The sequence below is a fragment of the Oratosquilla oratoria genome, chromosome 5, assembly GCF_046742065.1.
Source record: "Oratosquilla oratoria isolate Oo_2021 chromosome 5, ASM4674206v1, whole genome shotgun sequence".
In the NCBI taxonomy this organism is placed as follows: domain Eukaryota; kingdom Metazoa; phylum Arthropoda; class Malacostraca; order Stomatopoda; family Squillidae; genus Oratosquilla; species Oratosquilla oratoria.
The window spans coordinates 23,777,286-23,791,323 of record NC_134781.1 but is presented as its reverse complement, the minus strand read 5'-3'; the positions used below and the strand labels follow the sequence as shown (position 1 = coordinate 23,791,323).

At 42.4% G+C, this 14,038-nt stretch overlaps 1 protein-coding gene across 6 annotated transcripts in view; it reads left to right on the top strand.

The window, feature by feature from the left end:
- The window catches only part of LOC143025410 (uncharacterized), a 23,919-nt gene extending 9,881 nt beyond the window's left edge, over positions 1 to 14,038 (top strand). For all 6 annotated transcript variants that reach the window (XM_076185050.1, XM_076185046.1, XM_076185049.1 and 3 more), the window contains 4 exons: positions 807 to 1,680; positions 7,543 to 7,725; positions 11,544 to 11,687; positions 12,670 to 14,038. In XM_076185050.1, coding sequence (XP_076041165.1) covers positions 807 to 1,680; positions 7,543 to 7,725; positions 11,544 to 11,687; positions 12,670 to 12,762 — 1,294 coding nt within the window. In that variant the 3' untranslated portion in view covers positions 12,763 to 14,038. The remainder of the gene's footprint in view (positions 1 to 806; positions 1,681 to 7,542; positions 7,726 to 11,543; positions 11,688 to 12,669) is intronic.

Genomic DNA, 14,038 nt, shown 5'->3' with positions numbered 1-14,038 from the left:
GTCCCCCCATACAAAGGAGAAGACGGGGAGAAATCCCTTCGGGCTGCACCTAAGGGGCAGAAATTCAGTTTCAGGCTGGGCCCGCGAGCTTTCTGTCAACTTTCGATTGTAATTCCCCAACCTTTTCACAAAAGGAGGGATTACAGCTGGTTACTGCATGCCTCATAATGCCACTACTGTATAAGTCAGGGACAGAAATAGTCTCATTTTAATAAATATGTACATGTACCAAAGGGTTTTTCCCCTGACAAGGAGGGTAGCCAAAGTCAAAAGGCATAATTCCCCTCCCACCCATTTCATTCCACATACTCCACTCCCATTCACCACCCCCTCCCTCCCTCCCTCCCTCTCTCCCTCCCTCTCTCCCTCTTTTCTCTGCTCCTCCTGGATATTTTGATGCAGCCTGAAGGGATTTCTCCGTCTTCTCTTTTTCTGCATGAAGAGACAGAGAGGGGGGGGGTCGCCAACTAAATAAAGTGGCCTTGCTCTGGATGTGCTGTGTCTTGCTGCATTGCTTGTGACCCGGGTAATGGGCAAAATGCAGGGATGACCTGTCATCCAGGAGGAGCCAAGAAAAGAAGGAGGGAGGGGTAGTGAATGGGAATGGATTATGTGGGGATGAAATGGGTGAGAGTGGGTTTGGCTACCTCTCTTGTTAGGGGAAAAAAACCTTGGTATATGTATGTATCATTATTATTATATTTTAAAATTTATTTATTTATTTTTATTTTATTTTATTTTATTTTTTATTTTTTGCCAAAAATTACGTATATTTTTTGACTCAAATTTTTACTTTAATCTTTTAGGTTGACCGAAGTGGATCTTTCCAACTTGGCCTACGGTGGACAAGTTAGTCTGGAAGTGCTGGACTTGATTGAAAAAACCTTAACCACACTTATCCCCAACATGACTCAGCTCATACACCTCGATCTCTCCACGAATCACAACTCAAGCACTCTACCCTCGTGTTCCGTCATGGTCATGGAGCACCTCGGGAGGTCCTGTCCAAATTTGAAGGTATTGGGCGTGATGAACAATAACAGAGTAACAAGCGAAGGTCTCCTTCATCTCTACTCTTCGGATACGCAAGCTGGCTGCATGAACTTGGAAAAGATCTTTCTTCATGGCTGCAGCATTGAACCGGAGGATATAGCCATGTTGCTTCATTTCTTTCCCAAACTGAAACTTGTTGGGTATAGAGAGCTTGGCGCATCTCTCGGTATGCTAAAAGCGCAGCCCAAAAAGTTTAGTCGTAGAAAACTACAACATCCATATGTGTTTAGATTAACTCATTTGGACAACACTCTGTCCAGAGTGTACCGGTGTGATGGCGAGATTTTAGATTTTGTGTCTGAAACCTGTCCAGATTTACAGAACCTGAAGGTTCGTGTATGTGATGAGGATGTGGGAGAGATGCATAAGCTGCCGAACCTCCAACACCTAGAGTTACGGTTCTTTACTGGCGTCCACCATCCGATTGCAGCTACTACCACAAATTTCTTAAAGCAGCAAGGCTACCAACTTACGTCACTCACCATTTTCTGCAACAAATTATTCTCTCGACATGTGATGATCATTGCCAAGCATTGCACCAACCTAACTAAGCTTTATCTCCATTCAAACTCAGTTGTGCTGGATGAGCAACTACCTCCAGCGTCAAACTGTTTAGACAAGCTCCAGGTATGTCCCCTTCATTGTTGTGTTTTATTCTTTACTAATATAATTTTATTACATGCATACATACATAACAAAAGGCCTTTTTCCCCTTGTAGGAAAGATAGTCAAGTCAAAACAAACAAACACTCTGTAACCAACCCACTTCTTCAGTCCAGATCCCACTCATCGATCCTCCTATATTAACACCACATGAATGAAGAGATCCTGTTCCCAACCACACCACTCAGGTTAGAGGTAATTCAGCAAGATAGCACTTTCACACAAAGGCCTGACATCTGAAGATGACCCCCTCCACTTTCTTACATGGTAGACCACCACAACCACAACCATATGAAAAATAAATGTTCAACAGACAGGAAGAACATTGTTATCATCTGTGATTAACTTAAAGGAAGATAGTATTATGTAGATGCCACAATGTATGTATGTATATATATATGGGTGGGAGTGGTTTTATGCCTTTTTCTTTTTGGCTACCTCCCTTGTAAGGGGGAAAAAGCCTTGGCAAATCAAATAGAGGAGAAAAGGTAAAAGGTGCAGATGGAGAGATGATAATGGAAGAGAAGGTAGTGAGAGGAAGATGAGCAGAGTATTTTAGGGAGTTGCTAAATGTGAAGGAGGATAGGAAGGGAAAGGTAGTTGCAGTGGGAAGTGCTAAGAAAATGAATGTGATGAGTGAGGAAAATGGGGGAGAAATAAGGAAGGATGAAGTGAAGGCAGTTGTTAAGGTGATGAGAACAGGTAAGGCACTTGGTCTGGATGGCTGTCATGCAGAATGTCTGAAAAAAGGAGGTACATTGATGGGATTTCTCCCCGTCCTCTCCTTTATATGGGGGGACGGAGAGGGGGGGTTGCCGATTTGATGAAGCAGCCTTGCTGTGGATGTGCTGTGTCTTGCGACACTGCTTCTGACCCAGGGCAGTGGACAGGGTGCAGGGATGACCCGTCATCTAGGAGGTGCTAATATGGGAGGGAGGGTGGAGGGGTGTGGAATGTTTTCAGGGATGGAATGGGTGGGAATGATTTTATGCCTTTTCCTTTTTGGCTACCTCCCTAGTAAGGGGGAAAAAGCCTTGGTATATGTATGTCTGTATGTATGTACATTGATGGTGGACTGGCTGGTGAAGTTAATGTTTGTTTAAGTGAGGGTAGAGTGCCAGAAGACTGGAGGAGTGCCTGCATAGTTCCACTTTACAAAGGAAAAGGGGACAAGTGTGAGTGTAGTAGTTTCAGAGGGATCAGTTTGTTGAGTGTAGTAGTTTCAGAGGGATCGGCTTGTTGGGTGTAGTTGGGAAGACTTATGGGAGGATCTTGATTGAGGATTAAGAGAGGAACAGAGGGAGTAATTGGCAAGGAACAGTGTGGATTTAGGACAGGTAGAGGTTGCATAGATCAGATTTTTGTGGTAAGACATGTGAGAAAGCTATAGGTAAAGGGAAGGATTTTTTTGGGCTTTTATGGATTTGGAAAAGGCTTATGACAGGGTAGACAGGAAGGCACTGTGGGAGGTATTGCAGATATACGGGATAGGAGGAAAGCTTTTAGGAGCTGTCAAGAGTTTTTACGAGAGTAGTAGAGTATGTGCTAGGAGGTGACAAGATAAGAGGGTGGAGGGAAGTGGAGTGTGATAGGGATGGAATGGGTGAGAGTGGTTTTATGACTGTCTTTTGGCTACCTCCCTTATAAGGGGGAAAAGGCCTTTGGTATATGTATGTATGTAAGTTTTGTTTATCTTATTATTATTATTATTATTATATATATATATATATATATATATATATATATATATTTTTTTTTTTAATCTTCAAGGTGCTTAAATGGGAGGGTTTGTTGGATAGGTTTTCATTATGAAGTAGGTGTATATTTTGACTTGATCACTCTTCTTATGAATGAGAGAGGGTGTTTGGTATATATATATATATATATATATATATATATATATATATATATATATATACGGTATACAATAATTTTTATAATAGATAAGTTCTTACAAAATAAATATCCTACAGCAGTGGTAGCATAGATAAGGTTGGATGGTAATTCTTCAAAACATTGCATGGGTTGTAAAGCTTCTGCTTAGAGGCAGACTGAAAGTGATATCTATTAACCTATTAGATACGTCTGCACAATGAGTGCATAGAGGGTTTAGGGAGAAGTGTAAATGTAATAGTACTGGGAGACCTTAATGCTAGGGTAGGAAAGGAGCCAATTGATGGAGTGGTAGGGAAATGTGGTGTTCCAGGAAAGAATCGTAGTGGAGAGTTGATGGTGGAAATGTGTCTAGAAAGAGAGTTGATGATAGCAAATACAGTGTTTCGGAAGAAAGTCAAGCATAAGTACACATGGGAGAGGGTGGTGGAGGGAAAGGTGGTAGAGCTTTAATGGACTATGTAGTGGTAAATAGGATTATGATAGGAAGAGTTAGGGATGTACATGTGCTAAGGGGAGAGGGTGGGGGAATATCAGATCATTTTCTGGTGGAAGGTAAGTTGAGAGTGGAAGACAGATGGAGGAAGAGGAAAGGGACAAAAGGTAGGGAGGTGCTTAGAGTGAACTCTCTAAACGAAGAGGAAAAGGAGAGGGAGTACAAGAGGAAGCTGAAGGAGGAGTGGGAGGGAGTGAAGGATAGAGTGGAGGTAGTTGTGGAGTAGGAATGGGGATGGTTCAAGGAGGGAGTCACAACGTGTGCAAGGATGGTGTGTGGAACAAGAAGGCCAGGAGGAAATAGAAGGAAGGGTAGTGAATGGTGGGATGAGGAAATGAAGAAGGTTGTAGAAGAGAAGAAGCGAGCTTTCACAGATTGGTTACAAAGTAGGATGAGGGAGTCATATGAGACGTACAGGGAAAAGAAAAGAGAAGTAAAGAAAAAGGTAAGGGAGTGGAGGTAGGTGTGGAGGAGGAATGGGGATGGTTCAAGGAGGGAGTCACAAAGTGTGCAAGGATGGTGTGTGGAACAAGAAGGTCAGGAGGAAATAGAAGGAAGGGTAGTGAATGGTGGGATGAGGAAATGAAGAAGGTTGTAGAAGAGAAGAAGCGAACTTTCACAGATTGGTTACAAAGTAGGACGAGGGAGTCATATGAGACGTACAGGGAAAAGAAAAGAGAAGTAAAGAAAAAGGTAGAGGAGAGCAGATGTAAAATGGGGTAAGAGTATGACAGAAAATTTTGAAAGTAATAAAAAGATGTTTTGGAAAGAAATTAAGAGAGGAAGAGGAGGCGAATCAAGTAGAGAAAAGGTAAAAGGTGCAGATGGAGAGATGATAATGGAGGAGAAGGCAGTAAGGGGAAGATGGGCAGAATATTTTAGGGAGTTGCTTAATGTGAAGGAGGATAGGGAGGGAAAGATAGCTGCAGTGGGAAATGCTAAGAAAATGAGAGTGATGAGTGAGGAAAATGGAGGAGAAATAAGGAAGGATGAAGTGAAGGCAGCAGTTAAGATGATGAAAGCAGGTAAGGCACCTGGTCTGGATGGATGCCATGCAGAATGTCTTAAAAAAGGAGGTATAGTGATGGTGGACTGGTTGGTGAGGTTATTTAATGTTTGCTGGAGAGAGGGTAGAGTGCCAGAGGATTGGAGGAGTGCCTTTATAGTTCCACTTTACAGGGGAAAAGGGGACAAGAGTGAGTAGTAGTAATTTCAGAGGGATCAGTTTGTTAAGTGTAGTTGGGAAGCCTTGTGGGAGGGTCTTGATTGGAAGAAAAACAGAGGGAGTAATTGGTGAGGAATAGTGTGCGTTAAGGACAGGTAGGAGTTGCGCAGATCAGATTTTTGTGGTAAGACAGATATGTGAGAAAGCTATAGGAAAGGGGAAGGATGTTTTCTGGGCCTTTATGGATCTGGAAAAGGCTTACGACAGGGTAGACAGAAAGGCACTGTGGGAGGTTATGCGGATATACGGGATAGGAGGAAAGCTTTTGGGAGCTGTCAAGAGTTTTTATGAGAGTAGTAGAGCTTGTGTCAGGATTAGAAATGGAGAGAGTGAGTGGTTTGAGGTAAAGGTGGGACTTCGTCAGGGATGCGTTATGTCACCCTGGCTGTTCAACTTATACATGGATGGGGTGGTGCGAGAGGTGAATGCAAGGGTAGTGGGTCAGGGATTGGAGATGGTTAAGGAAAATGGAGAAAAGTGGGAGGTGAGCCAGCTGTTGTTTGCAGACGACACTGTGCTTGTGGCAGGATCGGAGGAGGGATTGAGGAAGCTGGTGACAGAGTTTGGGAGAGTGTGTGATAGAAGAAAGCTGAAGATAAATGTGGGTAAAAGTAAGGTGATGAGATGTACAAGGGGTGAAAGTGGCAGTAATCTGGAAGTGAGCATTAAGGGAGAGCAACTGGAGGAAGTGGATAGTTTTATATATTTGGGTGCAAATGTGGCAGGAAAGGGTGGAGTGAAGGTGGAGGTAGAATGTAGATTGAGAGAAGCGAGTAAATGCCTTGGTGGTTTAAAAAGTGTAATGAGGAATAGGAATCTGGGAATGGATGCTAAGAGGAGACTGTATGAAGGAGTGATTGTGTCAACAGCACTGTATGGAGCAGAAACGTGGAACATGAGAGAGGAAGAGAGAAGGAACTTGAATGTGTTTGAGATGAAGTGTCTGAGAAGTATGATGGGGGTTACTAGGCTAGATAGAGTGAGAAATGAGGAAGTGAGGAGGAGAACAGGGGTGGAAAGGGAGCTGGGAGATAGGGTGGATGAAAGAGTATTAGGATGGTTTGGACATATGGAAAGAATGAGTGAAGAAAGACTAGTAAAGGAGGTATGGAAGGCAGATGTGGAGGGAGTGAACATGAGGGGACGTCCTAGGATGAGATGGATGGATGGGGTGAAGGGGGCTTTGGGGAAGAGGGGAATGTCGGTTGAGGAAGGACGGGAGAGGACAGAAGACAGGGGTGAATGGAGAATGGTTGTATATGGAAAATGTTGTGATGCATGAGGTGGATTGGACGGGGGAATGGGGGTGAGGTAGTGTGTGTGAGCAAAAATTTTGACGCAGCCCGAAAGGATTTCTCCCTGTCCTCTCCTTTATATGGGGGAACGGAGAGGGGGGGTCGCCGATTTAATGAAGCGGCCTTGCTGTGGATGTGCTGTGTCCTGTGACACTGCTTCTGACTTAGGGCAGTGGACAGGGTGCAGGGATGACCCGTCATCTAGGAGGTGCTAATATGGGAGGGAGGGTGGAGGGGTGTGGAGTGTTTTCGGGGATGAAGTGGGTGGGAATGTTTTTGTGCCTTGTCCTTTTTGGCTACCCCCTGGTAAGGGGGGAAAAAGCCTTGGTATATGTATGTATGTATGTATGCACAATTGACTAAAGTTAGAGTCCTGAAAAAGTGAGACATCTTTCAAGCGCAGGATCCACCCTGTATTTGGATAGAATTTCAATGTGTGATCAAGAAAATTGTGTATTAGATATATCATAGCAAATGTTAGTCATCCTTTGAAAGGTTTTTATAGATGGCATATTTATGTCTTAGATGATTTAGAAAATATGAGTCATTGGTAATGTCGGGCAGAAAGTAGACAGTTTTGCTAAATTATTTCTGCTAACAAATAGAAATATGCTCATAGGTTACGGGGGGCTCCAAAATAGATCACAGTATATCACTTAAACATTCTGTCATCTTTGTATACTAAAAGGGTTCCTCTCTTCATAAGGGAGGTAGCCAGCCAGAGCATGCACCCTTCACCCATCTATTTTCTCTTTTATCTTTGCCCCTTGTAGATGAAGAGCAATTCTTTTAACTCATTTATGTAATCAACCATGCCTAGAATACAACTTAAGAATAGACCAGTTTGTATTGTTTGCCCCCAAAATATTTTATTTGCTCAAAACATAGGTATTCACTGTTTATATTTCTTCCTTAAGGTACTCAGTTTGCGTGTTGGTCACGATGAGTTGACTTTTGCTCCAGAGGCAGGTCACTACATCAGATTCCTGGTCCAGAGATGTACAAAGCTGGAGGAGGTGTTCCTCATCATGCGCACAGAAGCTTTGTGTCATGATTTCCTGGTGGAAATAATGCGGCACAATCCCCTTCACCATTTAAAGGTAGGTATCTAGAAAACTCAACTACTCCCAGCCCTCTCTTCTTTCTCAACTAAATCCCCACTCTTGGTTTCCCCTCCAATAGATAATGATCAGACAGTTTACTACCCTTTCTAATGAACAATATCCAAAATTCTTCCAGTTCTCCTTTTGGGGTTCACTACCATCATACTGGGTGATTTTGACTGATTGTGTAAAGTTGACTGTCAACAATTTTTAGAAGAAAACACTTTGATACCAAAAAGTTGTGATTAACTTTACACCACCAGTCAAAAGTACCCTGTGTGACAGTACATTATTGAGCCCCTCTCAGCTACCCTTCCACTAGCCGCTCTGGCCCATGTATACTTTTCATCTTTCTTCTTGAACACTGATTGCTATCATTCTTTCTCTTTCAATATAATCTCAAACATCTCCTCCTCCTCCTCCCTAACATCTCTACATTCACATTTTACTGAAAACTCTCCATACTCATTGAAATCACTCTCCTCACTTCTGTCACTATCAGGTCACATATAATAGTGTGTGCAGAGTTGATGGTGGAAATGTGTCTAGAAAGAGAGTTGATGATAGCAAATACAGTGTTTCGGAAGAAAGTCAAGCATAAGTACACATGGGAGAGGGTGGTGGAGGGAAAGGTGGTAGATAGAGCTTTAATGGACTATGTAGTGGTAAATAGGATTATGATAGGAAGAGTTAGGGATGTACATGTGCTAAGGGGAGAGGGTGGGGGAATATCAGATAATTTTCTGGTGGAAGGTAAGTTGAGAGTGGAGGACAGATGGAGGAAGAGGAAAGGGACAAAAGGTAGGGAGGTGCTTAGAGTGAACTCTCTAAACGAAGAGGAAAAGGAGAAGGAGTACAAGAGGAAGCTGAAGGAGGAGTGGGAGGGAGTGAAGGATAGAGTGGAGGTAGGTGTGGAGGAGGAATGGGGATGGTTCAAGGAGGGAGTCACAAAGTGTGCAAGGATGGTGTGTGGAACAAGAAGGTCAGGAGGAAATAGAAGGAAGGGTAGTGAATGGTGGGATGAGGAAACAAAGAAGGTTGTAGAAGAGAAGAAGCGAGCTTTCACAGATTGGTTACAAAGTAGGACGAGGGAGTCATATGAGATGTACAGGGAAAAGAAAAGAGAAGTAAAGAAAAAGGTAAAGGAGGCAAAGAGGAGAGCAGATGTAAAATGGGGTAAGAGTATGACAGAAAATTTTGAAAGTAATAAAAAGATGTTTTGGAAAGAAATTAAGAGAGGAAGAGGAGGCAAATCAAGTAGAGAAGAAAAGGTAAAAGGTGCAGATGGAGAGATGATAATGGAGGAGAAGGCAGTAAGGGGAAGATGGGCAGAATATTTTAGGGAGTTGCTAAATGTGAAGGAGGATAGGGAGGGAAAGATAGCTGCAGTGGGAAATGCTAAGAAAATGAGAGTGATGAGTGAGGAAAATGGAGGAGAAATAAGGAAGGATGAAGTGAAGGCAGCAGTTAAGATGATGAAAGCAGGTAAGGCACCTGGTCTGGATGGATGCCATGCAGAATGTCTTAAAAAAGGAGGTATAGTGATGGTGGACTGGTTGGTGAGGTTATTAAATGTTTGCTGGAGAGAAGGTAGAGTGCCAGAGGACTGGAGGAGTGCGTGTATAGTTCCACTTTACAAGGGAAAAGGGGACAAGTGTGAATGTAGTAGTTTCAGAGGGATTAGCTTGTTAAGTGTAGTTGGGAAGGCTTATGGGAGGATCTTGATTGAGAGGATTAGGAGAGGAACAGAGGGAGTAATTGGTGAGGAACAGTGTGGGTTTAGGACAGGTAGAGGTTGTGTAGATCAGATTTTTGTGGTAAGACAGATATGTGAGAAAGCTATAGGAAAGGGGAAGGATGTTTTCTGGGCCTTTATGGATCTGGAAAAGGCTTACGACAGGGTAGACAGAAAGGCACTGTGGGAGGTTATGCGGATATACAGGATAAGAGGAAAGCTTCTGGGAGCTGTCAAGAGTTTTTATAAGAGTAGTAGAGCTTGTGTCAGAATTAGAAATGGAGAGAGTGAGTGGTTTGAGGTAAAGGTGGGACTTCGTCAGGGATGCGTTATGTCACCCTGGCTGTTCAACTTATACATGGATGGGGTGGTGCGAGAGGTGAATGCAAGGGTAGTGGGTCAGGGATTGGAGATGGTTAAGGAAAATGGAGAAAAGTGGGAGGTGAGCCAGCTGTTGTTTACGGACGACACTGCGCTTGTGGCAGGATCGGAGGAGGGATTGAGGAAGCTGGTGACAGAGTTTGGGAGAGTGTGTGATAGAAGAAAGCTGAAGATAAATGTGGGTAAAAGTAAGGTGATGAGATGTACAAGGGGTGAAAGTGGCAGTAATCTGGAAGTGAGCATTAATTAAGGGAGAGCAACTGGAGGAAGTGGATAGTTTTAGATATTTGGGTGCAAATGTGGCAGGAAAGGGTGGAGTGAAGGTGGAGGTAGAATGTAGATTGAGAGAAGCGAGTAAATGCCTTGGTGGTTTAAAAAGTGTAATGAGGAATAGGAATCTGGGAATGGATGCTAAGAGGAGACTGTATGAAGGAGTGATTGTGCCAACAGCACTGTATGGAGCAGAAACATGGAACATGAGAGAGGAAGAGAGAAGGAACTTGAATGTGTTTGAGATGAAGTGTCTGAGAAGTATGATGGGGGTTACTAGGCTAGATAGAGTGAGAAATGAGGAAGTGAGGAGGAGAACAGGGGTGGAAAGGGAGCTGGGAGATAGGGTGGATGAAAGAGTATTAGGATGGTTTGGACATATGGAAAGAATGAGTGAAGAAAGACTAGTAAAGGAGGTATGGAAGGCAGATGTGGAGGGAGTGAACATGAGGGGACGTCCTAGGATGAGATGGATGGATGGGGTGAAGGGGGCTTTGGGGAAGAGGGGAATGTCAGTTGAGGAAGGACGGGAGAGGACAGAAGACGGGTGAATGGAGAATGGTTGTATATGGAAAATGTTGTGATGCATGAGGTGGATTGGACGGGGGAATGGGGGTGAGGTAGTGTGTGAGCAAAAATTTTGACGCAGCCCGAAGGGATTTCTCCCCGTCCTCTCCTTTATATGGGGGGACGGAGAGGGGGGGTCGCCGATTTAATGAAGCGGCCTTGCTGTGGATGTACTGTGTCCTGCGTCACTGCTTCTGACCCAGGGCAGTGGACAGGGTGCAGGGATGACCCGTCATCTAGGAGGTGCTAAGATGGGAGGGAGGATGGAGGGGTGTGGAGTGTTTTCGGGGATGAAGTGGGTGGGAATGTTTTTGTGCCTTGTCCTTTTTGGCTACCCCCCTGGTAAGGGGGAAAAAAGCCTTGGTATATGTATGTATGTATGCAAACACAATACAAGAATTTAAGAACAAACTTTATCTTGCCAGATACAAAAACGGGTCACCACGAGCATAGCTCCCCTTCCTGTATAATACAACTAGATAAATACAACTAGGTAAATACATCTCCCATCCCAGTCATACCTTCGTCCACAACATCCTCAGTGACGCTTCTTTCCACTCCACCACACACTTATGCATATGTGTGTGTATATATAATATACACTGAAGGCCCTTTTTCCCCCATAAGAAAGGGTTGCCAGGTCAAAGCATTTGTACATACATACACCAAAGGCTTTTTCCCCCTTACAAGGGAGGTTGCCAATTCAAAGCATTCATATTCAATTAAAACCCTCTAACACCTTTATGGTCTCAGTACCAGTTGTACTCAAATTCACTAAACACATATTATGGGAATAACTTAACAGTGCGATTCTTTGATATTTTGTCAAGTTTGGGCTTTTCCTAAATAATTATCTTCTCAGGTCTTTGTTTGTGACGTGCCAAGACGAACACTTTGTGCCCCCATGATCTACCTGACAATTAGGACCGTCCACTACTTGATCCAGGAGTGTAGCAGTCTGTGGTTCTTGGGAAACCTGATCTCATGGCAGACGACAGCACAAGAGGTGAGGTGGGATAATCACAGAGCAGGATTTACAAACTGAAGTTCATAAAATTTGACCATAACCTCTGCCATGCAATTTTTATTCAGAAATTGGTACTACTGATGATGGTTTTCCAAGTTAACTCAGTCTTTTCCATAACTGACAAGTTAAACATCATATTAGGATGGAGCCTTTATTTGTACAACGCTTCACTTATTACAGCTTTTTCAAGTACACGGCTCTGTCCTCATATGGTGTTTAACTCGTCAGTCTTGTCAGCAACTGCTACTTTTCCATAACCCTTTATTTGCACTGGTGCTGTAATTGGAAGTTTGTAGGTCTTGCATTTGCTTTGTTGTGGGTTTGAATTCCACACACCTCTCAGCCGTAACTTACCTGCACCAAGTGCATAGTGTAAAGGTGTGCCGTCAGCCACATCCATACACTCTCTGGTGTAGGCTCTTCACCTGTATTCCTGATACTGCTTTGTAAACATGTTTGACGAGTATCATTGGTATGGGGGTGTTCTATAAATCCCAGTCAGTATTGATAATACCTATCATCCAACTTAACTGAAGGCATCAGAAAACTGTATAGTGATTGAGATGTAATTTTCTTAGTGGAGATGTTGACGGTAATAGTGATTGAATGCATTTCATTTGTAAAGTGATAGCAGTACTTGCTTTAATTTACAGTTTTTATTTATTCTTAATTTACTTATTTCTTATTACCAAAATTTTTTCTAAGAAATATTAAAAGAAATGCACATAACATACAAGTGGTTGAAGGAATAGAAAAATAATGCAAGAGTATATTTAACCAGGTGAATATTGGTACTGATTGTTATCTTGGATACCCAACCCTATGAATAATGTGGGTGAACTGTGTAGGTATGGTATGAATAATTAACATGTTTGATTATCGGTTCTTATGTAAGCTTTTACTCATAATTGACTCATATTTTCTTTGGCCTCAGCATAATTTCTTTCCATTTTCTTTCCAGGTTGCCAGTGTTCGTGAGGAAATTAATGATAATAATTATGCCGTTACAATTATATATAATGAATGCACCAAGCTGAGAAGAAAATACTTCTGATGATATACCTGGGTGATATTTTAAATATACTCGTACTTTAAAATGTCAAGATTTTATAAAATCAGAGTATATATATATATATATTCCTGTTTTTCACATAAGTCCAATACATCAATTCCTGCCCTCCCACATCTTCTATTAGCTGGCAACATAGAAAACAACCCAGGATATTACACCCCACATTCCATTGCTTTGAATCCACAAACTATACACACACATCCATCAAGTGCAACATCTACCCACATTTGTTCCACTTAACATGTACAACACTGACGAACATGAACCAGTACACAAAGAACTGAACCAGGAACCAACATTTGACAACACACCATAACACCCTAAACATATTACATGCTTTTTCCCACTCTGTAATCACATCTGCTGAAGAGGATCACAGATAGTGATCAAAATATACGGATCTTTTTACTTTTGCCTATTCTTCTCCGAAAATGGGTCATTAGTATAATTTTACCAATGTGCTACGACATTAATTTGTGATATTACTCAGCGTTGCTCCACTTCCTTCACAAACACAACTTACATGTAACATTTATACAAGGAACAAAATTTACACCAGAAATAATAATACCCTCCATAGCATGGTACCCAACAATCAGTAAGATGAACACAATTTACAAACTTGACAGAGAGTAATACCAGGATTGACCAAAACCATCCCCATTGGAAACCTGCATACAGAAACTAACCTCCAAATATCACACTAAAATGACAGGAATAATTATATGCCAGACCCCTAAACATCACATTCTTCTTGCCCCATTTCACACACACACCACCAACAGAATGCAACAGTCTATACCAGTAGCATACTACTCAATCATTTACAACAGCCTACCAAGACGTACCACCACACTCAGTACTCCAACAACCACACTGAAACATAAGCCCCCACAGAAAAAAGAAAAAGAAGGAAAAAAAAAAAAAGACACCAGATGATAATCACACTGGCACATCTGTGCTTAGGACACTGTCCAGCATTAAAACAGTACAAACACAGAATAGGTCTGGCCATAGATTCAGACTGCCCCAAATGCAACCACCAAACAGAGGACACGGAATACTTCGTTCTATAATGCCCCACACTAATAATCCCTAGAGGACAACACATCTTCACTGAGTGACTTATGGTCATGCCCATAGGCTGTTGCCAGGTACCTGGAGGCTACAGGTCTTCTGCAGGAGAGACCAGTAGCAATAGATTGATATGTAGTATTTTAAGATATATTGTTAATGACAATTATATATTATATATTTA